At 35.1% G+C, this 22280-nt stretch overlaps 1 protein-coding gene across 3 annotated transcripts; it reads left to right on the top strand.

The window, feature by feature from the left end:
• The first annotated feature begins 95 nt into the window (after nt 1-95).
• On the top strand, nt 96-21748 carry LOC131368351 (protein Atg16l2-like). 3 transcript variants are annotated; one of them, XR_009207031.1, is made up of 18 exons: nt 96-249; nt 566-632; nt 1338-1389; nt 1818-1891; nt 3936-4187; nt 5404-5469; nt 7461-7553; nt 7829-7882; nt 9243-9348; nt 11176-11281; nt 12494-12564; nt 12722-12793; nt 13292-13412; nt 14000-14105; nt 16835-16984; nt 18804-18846; nt 20287-20388; nt 20903-20939. XR_009207031.1 is itself a non-coding variant. In XM_058414417.1 (18 exons), the coding sequence occupies exons 1-18, from the start codon at nt 96-98 to the stop codon at nt 20994-20996; spliced, it is 1788 nt and encodes a 595-aa protein (XP_058270400.1). In that variant the 3' UTR covers nt 20997-21748. The 3 variants fall into 3 exon arrangements, 1 of the variants encoding a protein (XP_058270400.1); XR_009207032.1 differs by lacking the exon at nt 20903-20939 and adding an exon at nt 18200-18267 and having other exon boundaries at nt 20287-20338; XM_058414417.1 differs by having other exon boundaries at nt 18799-18846; nt 20903-21748.
• Nucleotides 21749-22280: the final 532 nt, after the last annotated feature.

Genomic DNA, 22280 nt, shown 5'->3' with positions numbered 1-22280 from the left:
TTACTTGTCTGAATCGATCGTTTCCATCGGCCCATAATGCGGAAATCCACCATGGGCCATGTGTTTGGAATGAAACACCGGCGAGTTGTTTAATCATGGCCACATCGCAGTGCACGAATCCGGGGAGACTTTTCACCAAGCCGAGCCCGGACCCAAAACACTCCGAGCCATGGAAACAGCACATCCTCAGGCAGCTGAAATATCGCGATAAGGCTCAGAAGATCGCCTTCCAAGATGTGATACGATCATGTATGTCAAAATTTAATTAAAAATCCAATTTTTTTTACCCTGTTTGTACTGTTATAGTGCTAACTATCAACAGTCAGCATGTCCGCTGTAGTATTAATGTTCTGTAAATTTACTTGATCGCTAAGACAAATAAGCGATGTACTATTTACTCAAGTGGTTAATCTGTGAAATCTGAGCGCGCGGGGTAGAGATTTATTTGCTTTAAGGTCTAGCAGCGCTTAAGTTGAGAGAAATGCGAGCAGAAAAGTTCATTGAGCCATGAAATGCAATGTGAACGTGAATCCAAGCTACCTTTCTCTCTCTGTGTGTGTTACAGATGTCAACCTGCTCGAGCGCTGCGCGCAGCGTGCATTAATCACTCAAAACCTGCTCTCTCCGCCGAGGTAATAACTTCATTTATTCATTTAAAATATACATATATTTGATTGACCAATTCAGAAGTTTGGTAAACTGTCTGAATAGCGTCAAACAGAAAAACCATGCATAATAAGTAGCTATTACAGTGTTATTGTTATTTGTTGTCCACAGGCATTATTACAGTAACAATATGACAACAAACACCCTTACAATATACTTCACTTTACACAGACTATCCAGTGCTCTACTCAGGCAGCTTCACAGTAACACCACAAATTTAACAATTATTATGTTACATATTAGGCCCTAAACATGACCGAATGACATTTTTGCTTTTTGATAAGATCATGCACGGCATTATATTTTAAGTAATTAAAAACACAAACATTTGATGAGGGGAAAAAATGTATTCCGAAATATGAATGTGGGCACCAACATGAACATCAGCACTCATACATGCATTTAAATTAATATTCTCGACCATGTTACTTTGTTCCCTGGTTCTTGTTTTATCAAAGGTACTTTCTTGCTTGATTGGTACCAAAATCATTGAAGTTTTATGAATATATTTTGTAAAGGTTGGTAGTTTAGATTTAGATTATTTATTGTTTAGATAAATAAACAATAAATACTTAGGTAGTTTAGATTTAGATTATGTACTGTGATTAACTCTGAAACCATGACGCTGTAACGCTCAATGTACACCATGTTTGTTGCTTTATTATTTACAGATCGTTTTCCTCATCTGAGGACTTGCCATCTCTGAAGACAGCCACTGGGGAGGTAGGGAGCAGTGCCATTTATAAACCAACCTGTCGCTATACTGATCGGCCTAGAATTTCCTAGTTGAATTTCCTAGTTGCAGTTCTCAGTTGACAATATTTGCATTTCTATTGAGTTAATACACTGACACTCCCAGTCTGTTTGTCACTTCAAAAATTTTCAGATCCTCTTCAGCTTGTTTTGCTCAAAAGCTCAAAGCTTGAATAGAAAATCACAGGTTTATTATTTTAAGTATACCTACAAAATAAAAGGTGTGTGGGAAAAACAACTGCTTGCTGCTTGTGTTCACGTGCACACAAGTTCTCTCTTAAATACTGTGAGCAAATCCACTCTGCTTACAAATCTATATCTGCATCTTGTTCTCTTTCACTCAACAGATTCTTGCTAAATAAGGTTATTTCTCTTTGTTATTGTTGTTGTTGTTATAGCTTGCTTACAAAGTAGTGGAGCTGCAACAAGAGATAAAAATCAAGGATTCTTTTCTTGAAAGGCAACATGCCAGGTAAGCTTCCTTATCAGTGTACAACATTCTTGTTTGAAACCATCTCACATTGTTAGCAAATATTGTTTAAAACATTCTATACATGTTGCAAACATAAGTTAGTGTGCTGGTCTTGGATTGAATAAAGTTTGATCGGTTTTTCTCACCTTATAATGTAATGTATCCTATCTTTCCTATTATGTAAAAGACCAAATGAATTGCAAAAATGAATTCTGGCTGTCAGGGATTACCTGCAAAAACACAAATAAGCGCAAAACTACCAATTTCCTTATCTTCCCAAAAAGTTCTATTGTGTGTGTCTTAACACATCACATTTACTCACAATTCAGTTTTGTCAGTCTTGATTTGAATAGTATATATTACATTTGTAACACTTAACATCATGTATTGTGAGAACGTTTACATTTAGCTTTTGGCATTTGGCAGACGCTGTTATCCAGAGTGACGTACAAGAGTGCTTTAAATTCTCTATCAATAAATACATTAACCCTGGTTCAATAGGTCACAGACATAGGATACCATCAGCCTAAAATCTGAGGGGGATTTATTTATTTATTTATTATAATTTTTTAAAATCAACAATACATAAAACAAACAGGGAAAATAAGAGCTAGTTTAAATGCTTCAGCAAAGAGGTAGGTCTTCATCTGGCATTTGAAGACAGTCAATGACTCGGCTGTATGGACATCTAGAGGAAGTTCATTCCACCACCTTTGTGCCAGAAGAGAGAATAGTCTAGATGTGTACGTACCTTGTACCCTGAGAGATGGTGGGACCACTCGAGCAGTGCTAGTAGATCTGGGGTAGCATGGTGCAGTGTAAGGAGTAATAAGAGCATTGTTAGCTTTGTTGGCAAGCATCAGTGTTTTGAATATGATGCGTGCAGCTACCGACAACCAGTGGAGGGACCACAGCAGTGGGGTGGTGTGGGACAACTTAGGCAAGTTAAAAACAAGTCACGCAGCTGCATATTGTTGATCATTTACAGAGGACAAATTGCATTCAGAGGTAGACCTGCCAGTAGAGTGTTGCCGTAGACCAGTCTCGAAATGACCAGAGACTGGACAAGCACCTGAGCAGCCTGTGCAGATAAAAATGACTAAATCCTTCTGATGTAAGAAACTGACATAGCGTTTGACTTTATTAACATGGGAGAAAGAGGACAGTTGAATGTCCATGGTACCCCAAGGTTGTGAGCAGTGGCTGAAGGGGAGATCAGAGAGTTGTTCAGATATATTGCAAGATCCTGGGCTGGGGATGAATCACTTGGGATGACATGCTGACTGCTGTGATAAAAATCAATAACCAATGACAGAGAGGCTGAACTCGATGTGGGACATGAATACATTTCAAGACAGATCCTCAAATTACAGGTGTTAAAGGATCATTTTTTGTTCCTGTCACTGAAATGTGTAATTGAACACTATCAGCTGTTTATTGGGGAGCCCAGGAAAGATCTTGTTATGATTTAAATGTCTGCTCATTTAATTTCTAATATGATTTTATTTCCTACAACAGTCAGAATAATTTCATTTTTGATGCAAGTCATTTGTCTCATGCATTTTTAAAATGCACAAGACACAATATAGTGCACTTCCATGTCTGAGTTCAGTATCTGTGTTCATTAAATTGCATTACATTCTTTTGGCTGCAAAATAGGATATCATCCATTAAGGCACTGATACGGCTTATCCCAGAACCCATTTGCACAGACTTCCAGCTTCTATTTCCTAAGAGATTCTAATAATATTATAAAGCATAATATTGACCACTTTTAGTTTTTTTCTGAATGCTCTGCAAGGTCCCTTCCCTCCTTATCAGTTGATTAGTTACATTACTTTTGTCCTATACATATATATATGTGTATATATATATGTATATATATGTGTATATATATATGTATATATATGTGTATATATATATGTATATATATATATATATATATATATATATATATATATATATATATATATATATATATATATATATATATTATCTCATATCATATCATGATTGAAATGTCTACATTTTTCTTTTGTATTAGGTTGCTTGATACTCAGAACAGCCTCATGGCTGTGGAATTAGAGAAAGACAGAGTTCAGTCTGATGTGAAGAAGATGACCGATAACAACTTGCTCCTCAAGAGTAACTATGATACTCTGCATGAGAGCTATCAGCACTTGGATAAAGTTTACAGGAAGGAGAAACTCCATGGCTCAGATGTTCTGGAGGACATGATTCACTTGAAAGAACAGGCTGCTGCACGCATGAACCACCGCAATGAGAGGAGACTGAGGTGAGCATGTGGGGATGTACAGTTGAAGCCAAAATTTATATACATTTGAAGATTTTAGTGTTTCACAACTTCTCACATTCCATGTCATTGTACATTTCTTTTGGTAAGTCAGTTAGGGTCTCTACTTTGTTTGCATCAGATGTCAATTTAAAACATTTGATTAGAGACAAATTTATTAATTCACTGTATCAGAGTTCAAGTAAGTTTACATACACGAACTTGACTATATCTTAAAAAAAGAGTAAAGAGGTCCTTGTGTGTCTATTTATGTAGAAACTTTCATCTGAATGGTTCAACTGAACCCCAAGACAGCAACAGAATCTGGTGATGGTGTTGGAGGTATCCGGTATTAAATTATGTATGTCCACCATTAAGAGAGTCCTATATCACCATTTCTGGAAAAGGGACTAGTGCACTTCAGAAAGTAAATGGCATAATAAGGAAGGAGGATTGTCTAGAAATACTACAATAAAATATGTATAGTAATAGTTTGGTCTGCCAACAGGGCAACAATCCTAATAGCTAATACCTTAAACACAACAAAGTGAAAGTGGCCATCACAATGCCTTTGTCCTGAATCCAGTGGAAAATTTTAAAAAGCATGAGCAAGAAAGCTCAGAGTTACACTAATCGTTGCATGAGGAATGAGCAAAACAATATCTGGCAGAGTATTGAGAGAAGCTTGTGAAAGGCTACTCCAAGTGTTTGAGTCAAGTTCAAACATTTAAAAAGCAATGACACCATTACCAAAGTGCATGTAAACCTTTGACTGACTGAACAATTGAAAATCTGAAATAAATTCTCTTAATTATTAATTTGAAATGACATCTTATGGAAATAAAGTTGATATCCTAGTTGACTGAAATGTATGGTAGTGTAAAATGCAGTTGTGTAGTTGTGAAAAAATTGAGGTTGTAGCCTAGCTGTATGTAAATTTTTGTCATATAAGCAATTCACTCCTGTGGCCTTTTTCTGTTGCTTTTTACTCCCTTGGAAAATATATGAGAATTCAGTTGTCTGGAAATTTCAGCAAATATTTTATATTCTTTTTAAAGTAAAACAGAGCTCCTCTAATGTGAAATGATTGAAGTACTTAAAGTTATACTATATATACATTCTTTTTCACAATAAATAGCAGCTAGTCCATGACCCATGCATCTAGAAATGTTTTCTGTCACATCTTCAGTGTGCCAAAATTTTCTGTGGCTTCTTTTAGAGCCAGGCAATTTGGTCTTCATAAGGAACTTGAGGTGGCTTCCAGTGAAAGTTTGAACATTGACAAGTAAGTGATCATGCTGACTACCAGCTTTAGATTTTTATGATTTTTAAAATATAATGGTTCAGATACTGTGACAAAAACAAATATGTGATTTTTATACAAAAATATCAATTATTATAATTAGGGATGCACCGAATTTTTGGCCGCTGAAAATTTTCGGCCGAAAATGGCATTTTCGGTTTTTGGCCGAAAGAAAAAAAAACCGAAAATGCAAACCGAAAATATGCCATGCGGCCCTGCCCCTACCCTGCATTTAGCGTTCAGATTACACTTTTGCTCTAGCAGCTATAAAAGCACTACGTGGAAGGGCAATCATGTCAGCGAAATTCTTTAAAGTTTCTGATGACGATAACAAATAAAAGAACACTTTCCATCGCTTGCACGGATGTCACACAGGTATTTATCTGCCCCAAGTACCAGCACAGAGAGTGACTATTCAGTGTAGCATCTCATGTTCTTAATGAGAGGAGGAACCGTCTCTCCTGCCAGAAAGCTGAGCAGCTGTTGTTCGTGAAGAGAAACCTGCCACTTTTACTGAAATACAAAGCAGTCCAATTTGCTTTGTGCAGTTACATTACAATTTGTGTAGCTTTAAAAACTTTGTTCTAGACTTGAGGCTATATCTTTTGTTTACAGTTTGAGGTTGGTTCTGGTTTGTATTACACTTGTTTTGCACAATAATTATGTTAAATTTGATTATGTTGAATATAACTGAAAGGAGAATAATATATTTAAGTTTGTTCTAAAATATTTAGTTGTAATGCTTGTTTTGATACTTTTGTTTGTGCAATAAAAAATTGAATGTGTGATTATTTTATTGGTTTGTAGTTTTTCCAATTCAAATTAATTACATTTCACAAAATCAAAAAGTCTAATATTAAAAAATCAATTATACAAAAAGTATTTTAAAACAAGACATTTTCGGTTTCGGTTTTCGGCCAAGTGCATCCAGAATTTTTGGTTTCAGTTTTGGCCCAGAATTTTCATTTTGGTGCATCTCTAATTATAATTGCTTACATGCTTTTAGTCTGGTTCCAAATTAATTTGTATAAATATTTAACAAAAACAAAAGAGGTATATTTTACATGGGACAATAGTTTAGATTAGATTACTATTAATTGTAAACAGTGCTCACATTATTATAGTCAATTTATAGTCAATATTATAGTCAATGAAATTATTATAGTCAGCATCATAATAATGTACACTTTTGCAGAACTTGATTATTTAGTGTTATGCATGGGATGTTTTTAATATTTCTTGCTGTGATTCCAAATAGTTTCAACGGTGCAATATAAATAAAATAGGTAAAAGTGTCCATAAGGCTTTCTTGAAGAATTTTATTTTCATAAATACAGTTTTTGAAAGATGCTTTGTAAATGATAATGTCAAGACTTGATGCTAAGATCTGTTTAATCTCTGTTGACTGAGTATGTGAGTGAGGCAAGCAGAGAGACAGACAGGCAGAAATGTGAGCTAATGGACAGACAGAAAGGTAATGGCAATGAATATTCAGTCATGACAAACAAGTGATGTTTTTAGTAGTATGATGTTAGATTATAAAGTATATCAGTTTATTTGCACAGTTTCAAGCACAGTTTTAACTAGAACATAAAGATCATATATTTGGTTATGAGAAGGTTTTTGACAGGCAAAGTGGTTTTGGTTTGTCCTCATAGTGACTGATTGCTTTTGTCACAGATTTTCATTGTGAAATAACCAAACTATTGTACCTATCTACTGTGATGCTGACTGAAACACACAGAATAGTTTGCTTAATATAGGTAAACACTTTCATGTTGGTTTTGAACATAGAACCATTAAAACATCCCGCAGAGGAACAAGGATTTGTCTTCTTTCTAAGAATATATGAAGTGTTTGAAATTGCATTATTTACTGAGTATTGCAGTAAGACCTGATACTGCATGGAATAGGATTTAACACATTTTGTGTTCTGAGAGAATTTGCCACATAAATTCAATATTTTTTTCCAGAGTTCCCAAAAGTGTGTCATTACCATCATCACCATTACTTCGCAGGAATGAAAGTGCAGAGAATTTGGACAGTAGCCATTTACGAGCTTTCAGGTAAGAGCACTTTTTTTTTTTTTTTTTTTTTTATAAGAGCACTAATTTTTATTAGAAACAATACAACAAATATATTTGTACAGGAATGGTAGAAATTCACAAAAGAATCAGCAGATTAGGGTTTAGGATGTTGAAAAGGATTCTGTTATTATGGTATTATAATATGGTTCCTTACACCACAGTATGACACAAAAGATGTGAATGTGGTTGTTTGTGTATTTGGTTCTTGTTTAATATATCTGTTTTTTTTACACACCAATTATTGTTGGTCTCAGGTCAGCTTCGGTTGCTTCTCCTCGGATTCTTGGTTCAATCAGAGGTCTGTTTGAGTGAGTAAACATTATACTTTTACTTACCTAAATACAACACATTACAGTACCAAGGTTATAGTATAAAGTTTGTTTAATATTGTTACTGAGGATGTTTTTAGACTTGCTCTTTAAGTTCTGTAATGTGAATTTAGTAGCAAACACAATATATATCCAGAGTTTCCTTTGTTTTATATGGAGAAACTATGAACATAATACAAGCATCATTTCTATACAATGTGTAAACCAGCAGGCGGTACCAAAGTGAATGAGTGTAAGAGCTGTCAAAGAAAAGAACAGTGTTCCTATTGTTGTGTATGTGAGAAAAACACTGAAAATAGATGTCTTTGTGTCTAATGTGTCCAATTCACTTACTCGAGAAAACCCTAGAATTGTATTAATCTGTAATCCTGAGGGGATTCACCACATTTTTAAATGCATTACCAACTAATATGTACTGCATAAATATACCACAATAGGTGCTGCAATATATACCCTTGGCCTAAAACAATCTGATCTTTAAAAACACCTAAACAAAAACATATCCATGATAATAAGTTTTTGTCAGAATCATTGCAGTTTAACTGACTTTTAATTAAATAAAATAATGTAATGTAATGTAAAGTGAATATCATTGTTTATATAGTCCAAAATAAAGCATAATAATAGAAGCTAAATGCAGTAAAAGTTTTCAGTGTTAATTATACACTCACAGTCCACTTAATGAGGAACATTAGGTTTATTAGATTTAATATTATATGTTCTTTTTACCGCAGATGTATAGAATGAGTTAGCATATCCTTCATGGCCGCTGGAACCAATTTGGCCATTTTCATATAACCTCTGTTATCAGCAAGTTTTTTACACCCACAGAAATGTCACTTACTCTCTGTTTTTTGTTTTTCGAACCATTCTGTGTAAAACTCTGGACTATTGTGTGAGAAAATCCCAAGGGATCAGCAGGTTTTTAAATACTCAAACCAGCCTATCTGGTAACAACAATCAGGCTACGATCACAGACATCACACTTTTACTACATTCTGATGTTTTATGTGAGCATTACCCACAGCTCGTGTCCTGTGTCTGCATAATTTTTTGCATTGTGCTGCTGCCACGTGTTTGGTGATTAGATACAGATGCAGGTGATTCCTAATAAAGTGGATGCAGAGTGTATATGCTTTAAAATACACATAGATCAATAAAATCCTTAATCCAGGGAGCTTTGATATACAATGAAAGCAAAAGTTTTGATTTCACTGACCTGGATTGCTGCTCTGTGTTTTCTATCTGAATGGAATCTGATTTGATTTGCAATCCACATGAACAGATCTGCTAGACATAATAAATCTTTCTTTGCCATTGTGTGTTTTTGTGTCCTCAGTAAGAAGAGGCGAGGTAATTCAGTTAGCAGTTTGGAAGAGGATCTCTATACTCCTCTAGGAGTTTGCTTAGTAGCTAGAGTCCCAACCAAAGTCATTCATGCAGTGGTAAGTGTTCAAATCTCAAGTAAGAATGTAAATGAATAGGCTTGGGGTTGATGCCTTTTTTCTGCATTGATAATTTGGAAATGTTTATCAGATATTTTCACATACTGGCTGTATGCAGACAATGTCTTATCGGGAAGGCCCATTAGATTATATCATATTAAACGTTTAAGTATGAGTTAGTGAGTTCAGGCCTGCATCCTAGCAACAATCACTGAACATCTGTGAGACATCAGACAATTCTCATGAGATCCAGGAGTCTTTTGTAAGAGTAGTGTTATTCACCTGCATAAGCTGCTCCTGCATAGCAGACTTGTTTTTCTTGAGCATGTTTTTTTAACACGTTTGTGAAGCAATAGTGGCAGGGACCTTGTACTCCGGTTTGAAATCTGAAAGCATATTTTGGAAAAAAGGCGTTCTCTACCACATTGAGTGACTGCATATCACTGATGTTAAATTTCAGCACATATTTTATTGAATTTTGAATCCATCGATTTCATTTGTTCAGTGCTTATGGCATAGTAGGTTTTAGCTGCCTACTGCCTTTTACCAGACCTATGTGCCATGACACTTGTTCACATGTGCTGTCAAATTTATCGTATCACAAGGCATTTCTTTTTTTTTGCATTTTTGCAATTTTCTTAACCAGATATTGATCAGCGCTCACTTGTCTTTCCCTTTTTCAAAATTCTACAATAGTTTTATCAAAGCAGATCCTCATAGAAACTTCAAGTAGCACAAATGAGCAAAATAGAAGAGGTCTCTGTTAACTCAGGCTCTGTTATTTCACCCCTAATTATACCAGGCAATTGCTTCAAACACAACAAACAGTTAGCAAACCCAAATTACCCATTTAATTGTATGTTTACACCACTGATGTCTCAAACACATTGGGACAATCGATATATATATGTCATTTTTGGCATTGCTAATAATAAGAAATGAGATATTATTTTCACTAATATTTCACATGATACAAGCAATACCTGTGGAGAATGGAATGGATTTATGATCCTTAAGTTTTACAATAGATACTACAGTAGATTCTGAAGCTTTTTGGGCTAATTAACCTCAAATGAATTTTCTGTGACATCAAGCTTTGACCATCCTACATATTTTTTATTCTAAATTCAACTTCTCTTATTTTACTGAGTCAGTCATAAAATTGTCATCACATGGCATCAAAATTCCTAGTTAGGGAACCAGTGAATTAGTCATGTTAATGAAGTCATCAGTATATGCATGAGGGGAGAAAATAATGGACAGACTGACAGATAAATGTGTCTTTAGATTTAAATGTCAATTGGAGAAAGGAAGCTTGCGTTCCATAGTAAGGACCACAATGGCCTTTATGAGTTTCTATACAATGGTTTCTGCTGTGGCACAGTGCAGCTCTGTCACATGCAGGCACCCAACCCTGTTATTGTTTTCATTTCAGATATCTATACTAGTGTCTTCAGCCTATGTTATTGAAGCTGCAAATCGCTTAGGACTTCTTACTTGAAAATGTCATAATTTGCATATTCTGTCCTATTCTGTCGTATGTTTATCAACAGTTATGGTTGAATTCTCGTTCTTTTCACTTCTCTTTTCTGGGACTAGAGAAAATTATGTTGTTGCTTATTTTCAGTATAATGTGAATGACTTCAGTGTACCTTCTGAACATGCTGTGTAGCATTGCAAATATGGGGATTGCTAAAGGTACTTAATTTTTGAAGTACTATGTGAATTCAGGGAGTGATGTGTGAATTCAGGGAGTACTATGTTTATTCAGGGCACATAAAAAGTATGTGTCTCTGTATCAGATATGACATTTGTCTGTTGGTACAGGATGCTCATGAGCTTGGAATCAATGCAGTGAGATTCAGCCCGAGGTCAAATCTGCTGGCCACAGGAGGCACAGACAGAGTGATCAAGCTGTGGGACATCAGCTCAGGTACTGTACAACTACAAGTGGAACTGCAAAAGAGATTATATGATTTTTATAGGAATTTATAATTGCCAGCTTTGAAATGCTCAGACTAATTTTGGATGATCATTGGCATGCTTAGAAAAGATAAAATAATAATTCTTAAAAAATGTGCTTGTGGTTAATTCGCTTAATCCCATACTCAGAAAATCTTTAAAATATCATATATCCCTTTATTTAGTACTACTTCCCTTTGTAAGATTGAAACACTTCTATATATTTGGACACATTCCTTATATCCTATCAAAATTTCCACGCTTTTTCAAAATTTCCACTTTTGTCGTTTTCAAGACATTCATTCATTACCGCTAAATTTTAAAGGTGTTAATTATTGCCCTAACAGTGGATATATTCAGGCCTATAACTATTTTTTTTAAAGTAATTGCATAATCAGTGAGTGTCAAAATACTTTATTCTCAATTCATTTATATATTCTCCAATCTTCTTCATGCTGGTGAGTGACGAAAGAAATCAGGCCTGTTATACCCCACTGAAACAGGAAGTTATGGATGACAAAACAAAACAAACCAAAGGTGGCATGTTCTAAGTTGTTTAATGAATCTACTAGATAAATGTCAGGAAATGAAGCTAAGATTCTGGTCTATTGTCTCATGTTCATTATTGTCTCATGCTCATACTCTAAATGTCTGTAGTGTAGAGCGAAAACAAAGAATTAGGAATTTCCAATAGTTTCCTGTACTTTCAGAGGGGAGTTTACATAGCCACTGCTCATTTGGATGAAGTGTCTTGATATAACCACCATCACTGGCATCATATTTGGAATATGTTTATCCATTATTTATTATAGAACACAGTAATATTTATTAGTATATTTATGATAATATAATTTGTATCTTAGACAAAAGGTTGCTAAAATGGGTTTTTAACAATCTGTCTTAATTATGTACATAGGTTTTGCAATACTACTTTGTTTATGGTAGTATGAAACCGTAGTCTGTATCTCTGTAGGAGTTTTCATGGATTCAATTTTTTCTTCATGTGCTCAGATATTTTACTATATCTAAAAATCTAAAAGTGTCATAAAGTCAACAAAAATGACAATTAAACCACTAATCACAGTGATGTGTATAAGTTTTGATAAAAAATATTAATCTTTATTATTTTGACAAGTGTAATTGTGATAGACATGAAGATATTTTGAAAATATTTGTCTTTTAGGGATGCTGCACTACAGAGGGACACTAGATGGGAGTAATGAGGGCATCACCAGCATTGAGTTTGACTCTACGGTATGAATAGCCACCATGTTTTTGTTCAAGAGGCATATGATATAGCTTAAAGTAGTTGATTTAAAACTTTGCCTAATGAGAGTCTTGTTATGTTGATTTATTTTGTGTGAATTTGTTTATTTACTATCATCCTGTTTGTTCTCCCTAACTTCATCAGGGCAACCGGATTTTAGCTGGATCGTATGACAACTCAGCTATTATTTGGCGGCTGGATGAATCTGTTCCAAAGGTAACAGGGCCCCATTCCCTGACTCTGTCTGATTGAACATTCCTGATATACTTTACTGTTTCCCTGAATCATGCTCTGCAGAGCATCATCCACACAGATCTGCATTAAGGCATGCTGTGTAAGATGTGCCAGCTTACATTCAGAGGTGTCATGTGACTCTGTGCTGCTGCAATGAAGAAAATGATCCCTTTTATGCACTTAAGACACCTGCAAACTGGATACTGTGATGGTTTAAACAGGCTGGCTGATGAGTGTTGTTTGAAAGATGTTGAGAGGTTTTTTTTTTATCTTTATAAACATTTTATAGACCAGTTTACATACATTTAAAAGTCAAGACTTTGTTTTTGCATCCAAATTGTCTTCATGTGTACTCTCTATTAGCATAGAAATCCAATAATCTCTAGTGGAGAAATTGACTATAAAGTCATATATAGCTGTTAGTATAGTGACTACGTATAGTGAACTTATATATTGTAAGTTTTTTTTTTGCTTTTGTAGTTTATACTGACAGGTCATTCTCGCAAGGTCACAGCAGCAAGGTTTAAGTGCAACCTAAAGCAGGTGGTGACTGGGAGTGGAGACAGGACTGTAAAAATTTGGGACCTGCAACGTGCTGCCTGTAAGTAGGTCAAAACTCACTTGTGTCATATCAGTAGTGTGTTGATATCAGTTATGTTCATGTTATGTGCTGTGCACTAGATTTTCTTGTGATAGTTCTAAAATGCAATATTGCTTCTATTGGTAATTATCTTGAAAAGCTTGCTCTGGCATAGTCACTGCTTCAGCAGCAGTTTTTGCAAGCAAAAAACTCAAGAACTGAAGAACACAAATCACCAAATTCATGTACACAAGCTTAGAAAGAAAGACACAAATACCACACACATTTCACTTTTTTATGTGGAAAACATACATTTTGAAGTGATTCTTTTCCTGTTTTTATTTAGCAGTCAGATAATATCCGTGCCTTTCCCACACACCTTTAAAATGTGTGTTTGTGCTTCCTGTCACCAAACAGGCCATACAGTCTACTGATGCATAATGAGATAATGTCAACTCACATAGTTACACTATTTTCCAGAAAACCACTGGTTGGGAAATCTAATTTCTTTTAATAGTTTGAATCATGTTATGATGAATGTTCACAATTTTATTCTGTTATGTACAAATTCCCTCACTTTATTCATACGTGCTTTTTTTATTATTTAGGTATACAAACCATTGAGGTATTGTCCTACTGTAGTGACATAGTGTGCTCAGAGTATTACATAATCAGTGGCCATTTTGACAGAAAAATACGCTTCTGGGACAGCAGGTAAGAAACTATTTCTTGTTTTTATAACTCACATTAAAATATAGTAATATGTTAGCATTTGTTCTAATTGCAAAATTTTGAGGGAAAGTAAACTAATGCTACAATACACCACTCATTCCCATACAGTTCTAGACTTATTATCCTGGTAGTTAATGTACATGCACCTGACCATCACAAATTTATGTGGGCCTTCGATAAACTGTTGCTACAATTTTGACAGCACACTGCTGTATTTGTATTTCATTGAATGTCCCTTCACTGGAACTAGTGGGACTGAACTTGTTCCATCATGACAAAGCCTCTGTGCATAAAGTGAGAACCGTTCGGTGTTGAAGTGCTCGAGTTTTCTGAACAGATTCTTGACCCCAACCCCACTGAACACTTTGTTGACTTAGACCACAGACTGCATCCCAAGCTTTCTTACCTGACATCAGTGCCTGACCTCACTAATGCTTTTGTGGCTGAATGGGCACAAATATACACAGCCACATTCCAAAATTTACTGGAAAGCCTTTTATTGTTATTACTCACTTCTAATCTTCATGACGTTGGAACAGGATGTTCAACAAGCACTTATGGGAGAAATGATCAAGTATCCACAAACCTTAGGTCACACAGGGAAAATGTACATGGGGAAACTGCCAGCTGGTAAAATAGAGGAAATGTTAGATAGACGAATTGTAAATCTGCATACTGTGCTATAATATTTTAAGTAAACTTTTGAACTTTTGAAAACGGTATGATGACACATTTGTTCATTACATCTAAGATTGTTTGCCTTTTGTGTGTATATCATTATTCTTTATAACAGACTTATAGAACAGAATCTATTATTATTATTTGTAACTGATGCTCATTACACCTTCATTTGCAGGACAGTTATGTGTTGCAGTGGAATTAATGAATATAGCTGAATTTAATAGACGTAGTTGCCTGTTATTTGTGCTTTTGAAATGAATAATAGTAATATTAGTTACATAGTTTCTGATCTTCAATCCTAGCCCTTCTCTAGTTTGGTGTAGTTTTGGGGAGTAATTAAAAGGTAGCTGTCTAGGGCACTGAAATTGTTTTGAGTCATGTTTCATAAAATCCTTTCACATACACTACAGTGCCAGTTTTTGTTTTGATTCTGCAGAATTCATGCAGAATGTTAGCTTTATTTAATTTATGTCTGACATTTTATGAACTGTATGAGGATTATTTATAGATCATTACGAAACATATTTACATAATGGAAAAATTTTTATTGAACTACTTGGCATATACAAATGTACAATAAGACAGCAAGCAGATTATTAGGCCTACACTTGAATAATTTGAAATTATGTTTAGCAAATTCATGCACAAAAACAAGTTTAATGACAATGAGATCAAAACATAATGTAAACTGTACATATCTGTAGAATGAATGAGATTGAGATTACTGTGTCACCCAGATACAAATATGGACTAATTAGTTAAAAAGAAGAAGCCCAGATTAATAATGTTCACTAGCTGTTATTATGTGACTACTGAGATATTGCTTAATCATTTGGAGAACAAGTGTGCTGCCTCTGGTCCCCAGTCTTACAGAGGAGCTGCTTGATTGGTTTGCATTCAAGTCATAAATAAACCCATGTGGTGATACAACCAGTAATACAGTATATCTGGCAGAATTTATCATCATTATCCACAATGAAATTCAAAATGAGAAATACATTCTGAAACAAAGTTGCCTAAGGATGTGATTTGTTTTAAGCCAGAAACGTCATGTGATTCCTGTGTGCTGCTTCTGCATTTAAAGATTTCAAGAAATGAATGCATTATTCTGCCCACGCCTGAGCCCTTGACATCTCTCATTCACTCCAAGCAGCAGTAACCTCCAGCTGCTGCCCTGCCAACTGCTCGCCTGTCGCCTAGCAACCGTCAGCCCACATACTAATTGTCTCCTTGAATCCCTAAGAGCTGATATGTACTGTAATATGGCAGTGAACAGAATAAAGCAAAAAAAAAAAAAAAGATTTGTATAGGGCTTTTCTGATTTTTGCTATCTGTCAGGTGTAAGACTTACATGATGGCTTAACATGCAGACACAGCCAGTATCCATGCCACCCTTGTTAAATTGATATCATATTCGTGTTTATAGCTGGGTAGTAGCTGGGTTTGTGGCTTGTAGCAGGGTTTTAGCTACGTTATTGAAAAAAATAAATAAATAAAAGGTCATTAAACATTATACACTGCATGTGTAACATGGGTTCAGAGATGCAAGCACAGATTTAGTGTTAGTAAGACAGTACTAATATAGAGTAAAGTCTGTTCTTTGTGATAGACATCAATACAATGGACTTATATGGACATTGTCATTTCCAATTCCAGGATCAATTAGAAGGTCCTGATTTGTGCAGGGATTCAATCAGGCTACACTGAGACTTGAGTAATATAAGTCTGCATAAATGCCTAAGAGAGCATAGGTGTTTATAGACTTAAAACCACTAGAACAGTTTGTTTTTGTAATAATTGATTGATTAATTTATTTTAACTTATTTTATTGAGGTTACTGTCATTTAATTTTCACACACTAATTATATATAAATGAAGTACAGTTGTTCCATTATAGCCTTAAATCACACAATGGCTTCTGATGCAATCTTTAGTTGTCATGTGTACATAGAAATTTGGTTTTAAAAATTTCTGCTTTTATTAATACTTCTCTGTATTAATTTGTAATTTGATGTACCATGTTCTTATAGGGCATCGAGCTGCACTCAGGAGGTTCCCCTACAGGGCAGGGTGACATCACTTGACATCTCACCCAACTACAGAGAGTTACTAAGTTGCTCGAGAGATGACAGCCTGCAACTGGTGGATCTGAGAATGAGCAATACCAGAATGACCTTCCGGTACACAGAATTTATTCACATAATTCAGAACATATATCACCCATATTCTATGTCTTATTATTTTCTGTGGTCTGTGAATTAGAAAATCCAATCTTTATACATTTTCTGGTCATATATTAGGTAGGATGTAGAATATGTCCTAGATAAGATAGATATCTATTGTGTGGTCATAATGAGAATTAATTTATTTTCTATTTTTTGTGGTGCCTCCAGATTATGCAAGTGACATTACTGATGTATATTATAATTTATGAATATTGTCAAGATGTCAATGATCTGTTGGCTTCTGTTGGACAACAGTTGATATGCAGTGGTTAGTACCTACTAAAAGTGATCCAAGGATAACCAGCAACAGGTTCATTGGTACCCAAGGCTCGTTGATGCAAGTGGGGAGTGAAGGCTAACCTGTCTAGACAGATTCCCCAGAAGAGCTATAGTAGCACAGATGGCTAAAAATTGATGCTGGATGTTATAGGAAGGTGCTGTGCAACTTGCTGCATATGGGGTTGTGTAGTTGCAAACTGGTCAGAGTGTCCATTATGGCTCATTCATTGCTGAGATTACATTTATTTGTAATCATTTGTCAGAGGTGACTTACTAATAAGGAAGTAATTTTGCTTTAGCACAGTATCATTCAAGTATTTGTCAGCAATACAAAGAATGCAGAATGTAGTAATTCTAGAGCGATATGCACAGAGCTCACATACACCACAATAGAGCACATGTTACAGTGATTATATTACTGATTATAATTATATTAGTGATTATTATAAGAACTCACTATGATGGTTTTGCATCAGTGTTCAGGTACTCTCTAAATCAGGTGATTTAAAAAAAAAAAACACAGGGCACTGGTAATGCCAAGCAGTGTTCACTTACAGACCATAAAATGTGGTTGATAGTCCATTATGTACTCTAAATGTAAGCATCAAGGCCATAAAGACTAAGCTTGCTGTGTTTTCAATCATCTGCAGTGGTTTAATAGTGCTAGGTGGTATGCCAGCCAGAAGAGAATTTGAGACAAGAAGTTGAGACATGAGCATATGTGGTCTGATCTTCCTGTTATTGTACAAAGCAAAATCTGCAAAATGAAGATAATGATGCCACAGAAATCCTGGCAGACACTGATGTTAATGGCAAAGATTGACAAAGCTTGATGATGATGTATTGGATCAAGGTACTTGGCAAGATAAAAAGAAGTTCTGTCTTTGAAAGGTGGAGCTGGAGGAGGTGATCCTGGACAGGCTGACATCTGGCAAGCTGAAATGCATGCTGAGACTGAGGTCCAAGTACAGTTCTTGTGATAGCTTGGTTTGCATATTTTAAGGTGTACACAAGTCAGTTCATGAATCAGATACTCTTGTAACCAGACTGGTTAGAAACCAGCAGGTCTTTCCGTGAGAGAAGATTTCATTTACTAGTCATTTATTTATCTTTAGTAATTACGAGATGCCAGTCTATTGCAGGGTGCCGTTCACAGGGTAACATTAAGGGCATTTTTATTGTAGCCAATTGATATTCTTTTGGAAGGAAACATGCAAAAGCCTTCGAAGATTGAGGAGCTTGAGTAGTGACATGCCAAAAGCTATCCAATGCTTTACAGTGCTGACCAGGTGACTAGAGAGTATAGTTGAAGTTGTATTTGAAGTAAGCAAATACAGCATAATAATATAGCCACACAGTCTGATGAACTGAATATACACTGAATACACTGCACAGGAGTTTCCCAGTGTATGGAACTGTAATAGCAAGTTTTAGTCAATTAAAAAAAATAAGTTCATACTTTTCTTGTCCCTTCTTTATGATCATCCTAGGGCAGAAGGTTTCAAATGTGGAAGTGACAGCACCAAGGCTATCTTCAGGTAGGACACAAAAAACTAAAATGGATATTATTGAGTTCTTTGGCATGATTGCTTTGTGGTTTTTTATTTTTAGCATTTTTGTACATTTTTCAGTAATAGCAGTGATAGTTTTTTGGACAGTCAGCAAAATGTCAGATTAAAAATGTGGCATATATTCCAACGCAACTTTTCAAATTTGTTTTAGATTCTATGAAATCAGTTCCAAAATTTTAATGGAAAATATTTTCTATTTTTTGATACAAGCTAATGTTTCCACCATTTGTCTGTTTTACCTCTTGTGTGAAGCTGGAATCTGATGTATCAGTATCTTTCTATCTGGATGCCTAGCATAAGACTCCATGTACTGTATGCAATAAATGTAAAATGTTTGAAAAGGGTGTCATAAAGTGATAATCTATTCTGCTTGCATTTGTGAAGGTCAGAAAATGAAATGGAAAAAAAAAAGAAAGAAAGAAAAGCTTGAAGCCTCCAGTTAGCTATTCGCTCAAAAACAGACCTTTTTTTCCTGTGTGGCCATACCATGTTTTAACAGTGTGGTGTGTAACTGCTCAGTGTAATATAAGATGAAACAAGAAAAAAAGAGGATGCAATGCAGAAACGACAAAGGCTGAAGTCCCATTTGTGGTTCTGGTCTGTGGCTCACTCCCAGTTGAATCATACACTTAGCAGTTTCTATGGCAACAGCAGGACCAGAATGCATTGAGTCATTCTAAAAGGTCTGTGTAATCTCAAACCAGAGAGGGAGGGGCTAATGGATATGGGATCAGAACAGTCTTATTAAACATAAATGCACAAAACACGATTCACAAATGTATGTCTTGATTTATAAATAGATATGCTCACAATTGATTTTACATATACATTAAATAAATGTCAAGAAACATAGTGTCCAAAATTCTTTAAAAAATCTGTGTCAAGCAGAAAACAGGACAGTTGTATGTATATGTCTTGTTTTTAACAAGACTATGGCTTCGTCTTAGAACTATAACTTACACTGTCCTACATCCTTAAATCTCCATTGTCATGAATCAGATTGATGGACAGGGAGGCAAATGGTCATGTGATCAGAAGACAGGAATAAACTAGATGAAACCTGAAGCGGTGAAATGGGAGATGTAACATGCAACTTTGGGAGACAATGCATATAATTTCTCAAGGAGACAAAAAAAAGAAAATATCCTGAGAAAATATCCACAGAATTATGAGGATCGCCCTGATCCTGCAGTAGTTTGTCATGTAGGTATATTAGGGGGTATAAGGGGGTAAAATGTGGTACAATGTTTGTCAGCCAATTTCTTCAAAAATCTTAAAATATTAATTTAATACTTATAAAGCATATTGTGTCAGTATCACCATTATCTATACTTTTATTACATAAAGTAATAGTATACAATTATTTCCCAATATTAACCAAGATTTGCTTTCTTCAAATGACTTTAGTCCAGATGGAAGTTACCTGGCAGCTGGCTCTGCAGATGGTGGTGTGTACATCTGGAACATTAGCACAGGCAACCTAGAAACACGACTACAACCCATGCACAGGTATCCAGGATCCCATTAGTAACCTAAAATAGTTTCTTATCTTATTACTGTTAAGAAAGAATTTAATTTCATTTGCATACTAATACAGTTTGAACTGCATTACCAGAAGATGAGGTTAATGTTAATAGGCAAACTATTTTGATATTATACATCAGCTTGCAGAGTAGATACAATTTAGCTGAACAACAGGGCTGTTAACTCTGTGTGGTTCTGAGATAGTGTTGGTTTGAATGGAATATTCTAAGACTAAAGACTAAGCCAGACATACCAAGTTTCATTAAAGACCTGAAAATATATCTTAAGATCATTTGAGCATCAATATGTGTGCATTACAATGTTTGTCATTGCCTCTTTTACCTTATCATGTACACTGAATGCTGCCAGTATAAACACCACCCATATTTGTTTTTCAGACCATGACATTACTTGCATCATTTTAAACCAGAAATATTTGCATGGCTATATTGATTATGGCAAATCACAGAGATTAATAAGATTTCACTGTGTATTTCAGAACTTCAGTTAATGCAGTGGCTTGGTCAATGTCGGGCGAGTATATGGTGAGTGTTGATAAAAGCCGATGTGCCATTCTGTGGAGTGACATCTGAAACTGGATTAAAGTGTCTGTACTCTCTGCTGCTGAATTACACACCAGCGTCAATAACATCCACACATCCATGTTCAGCATGTGAGGAACACCTTGTTCTATACACCAAAGCTGTTATTAAAAGAGCTTCAATGTTTCCATTGCTCATAGAACCAAAGCTCCACAAGCAGGTGAAATTTCTTTTGGTCTGGCTTTATAAAGCAGTCCAGATTGATTAGATGCCTTGATTTTTTTTTTAACGCATGAAGCCATTTATTAGTTGACATTTGAAATGTGTGCCTTACGTATGTCAAACATTCACTCAAGCATATTGTCTTAAAGATTGAAAGCCTGGTGACAAAAATACACAGACACACAGCAGGAAATTAGGTATCTGTGATGGTTGGTATCATTCAGTAATATGATCTGTTTGAGTATATATAAATTAGCTAATTATATTTCACAGTGTAAATATAGATTTTGTACAGTATGTCTATTTTGTAATGTATATGTTTCTTTTGTGCAGTATAAAAATACACCAATTTTGTATCTGTACCTGATTTGTGCTACAATGCTTCTTCAACCACTCTGAGGGGTCCCATTTACCTAACCTCATTTATTTTACATTCTCATTTTTTAAAGACATCTAGTTAAGTTTTTACAAGGGAGTGTATAGATTTGTTTACATTCTAATTTTCAACCCAACTGTACTGACTGTTATGGTTTATATACTGATTACTAGATAAATAAATGTCTTTCCATTATTCTTACCAGCACCAAGTCCTAGTTTGTGATTTTTTAACAATGCATTGTTTGTATTGTGCACTTCAGGGAACCACTTTGGAGGATACATCAGCAATAATCACAATGTCAGCAAGGTTTTGCATACTATTCAATATGTGGTGTGAGGTTAGGTTCTATGGGTTTACTGAATGGCAGGAAGTTTACAGTTTTTTGTTTTTTTTAACACTTATGAAGGCAGCCATTTGCTCATATAACCGCTGCAATGTGCTGACATCTACAATCTCATATAGACTTTTTTTTGTAATCTGTTTTAATAATGATAAACAACTGTAAAGCATGTGACCTATTAATTGCTTTATTAGTCACTAGAGAACTGCATACAGGCTTTTTGCCATCTTCATCAAGCTGGTCATTTTGATTCAACCATAAATTACTCGAAATTGTACTAGCACTATAGTAAAAGTAAATTTTCTAGAAATCTTTGGTAAACTGAGTCACAGTGCCGAAATTGTTAGAACTTGGCTAGTAAATTCACTCAGCACAATTTTATATATTGTATTAT

Source organism: Hemibagrus wyckioides, linkage group LG17 (genome assembly GCF_019097595.1).
Source record: "Hemibagrus wyckioides isolate EC202008001 linkage group LG17, SWU_Hwy_1.0, whole genome shotgun sequence".
NCBI lineage: Eukaryota > Metazoa > Chordata > Actinopteri > Siluriformes > Bagridae > Hemibagrus > Hemibagrus wyckioides.
This window is presented reverse-complemented; position numbering and strand designations above follow the sequence as displayed.

Coding starts and splice junctions, on each gene's coding strand:
- LOC131368351 (XM_058414417.1), top strand. CDS start 96: ATGGCCACATCGCAGTGCACGAATCCGGGGAGACTTTTCACCAAGCCG. Junction 11,282..12,493: donor GCTGTGGGACATCAGCTCAG/GTACTGTACAAC, acceptor TTTGTCTTTTAG/GGATGCTGCACTACAGAGGG. Junction 12,565..12,721: donor GCATTGAGTTTGACTCTACG/GTATGAATAGCC, acceptor TAACTTCATCAG/GGCAACCGGATTTTAGCTGG.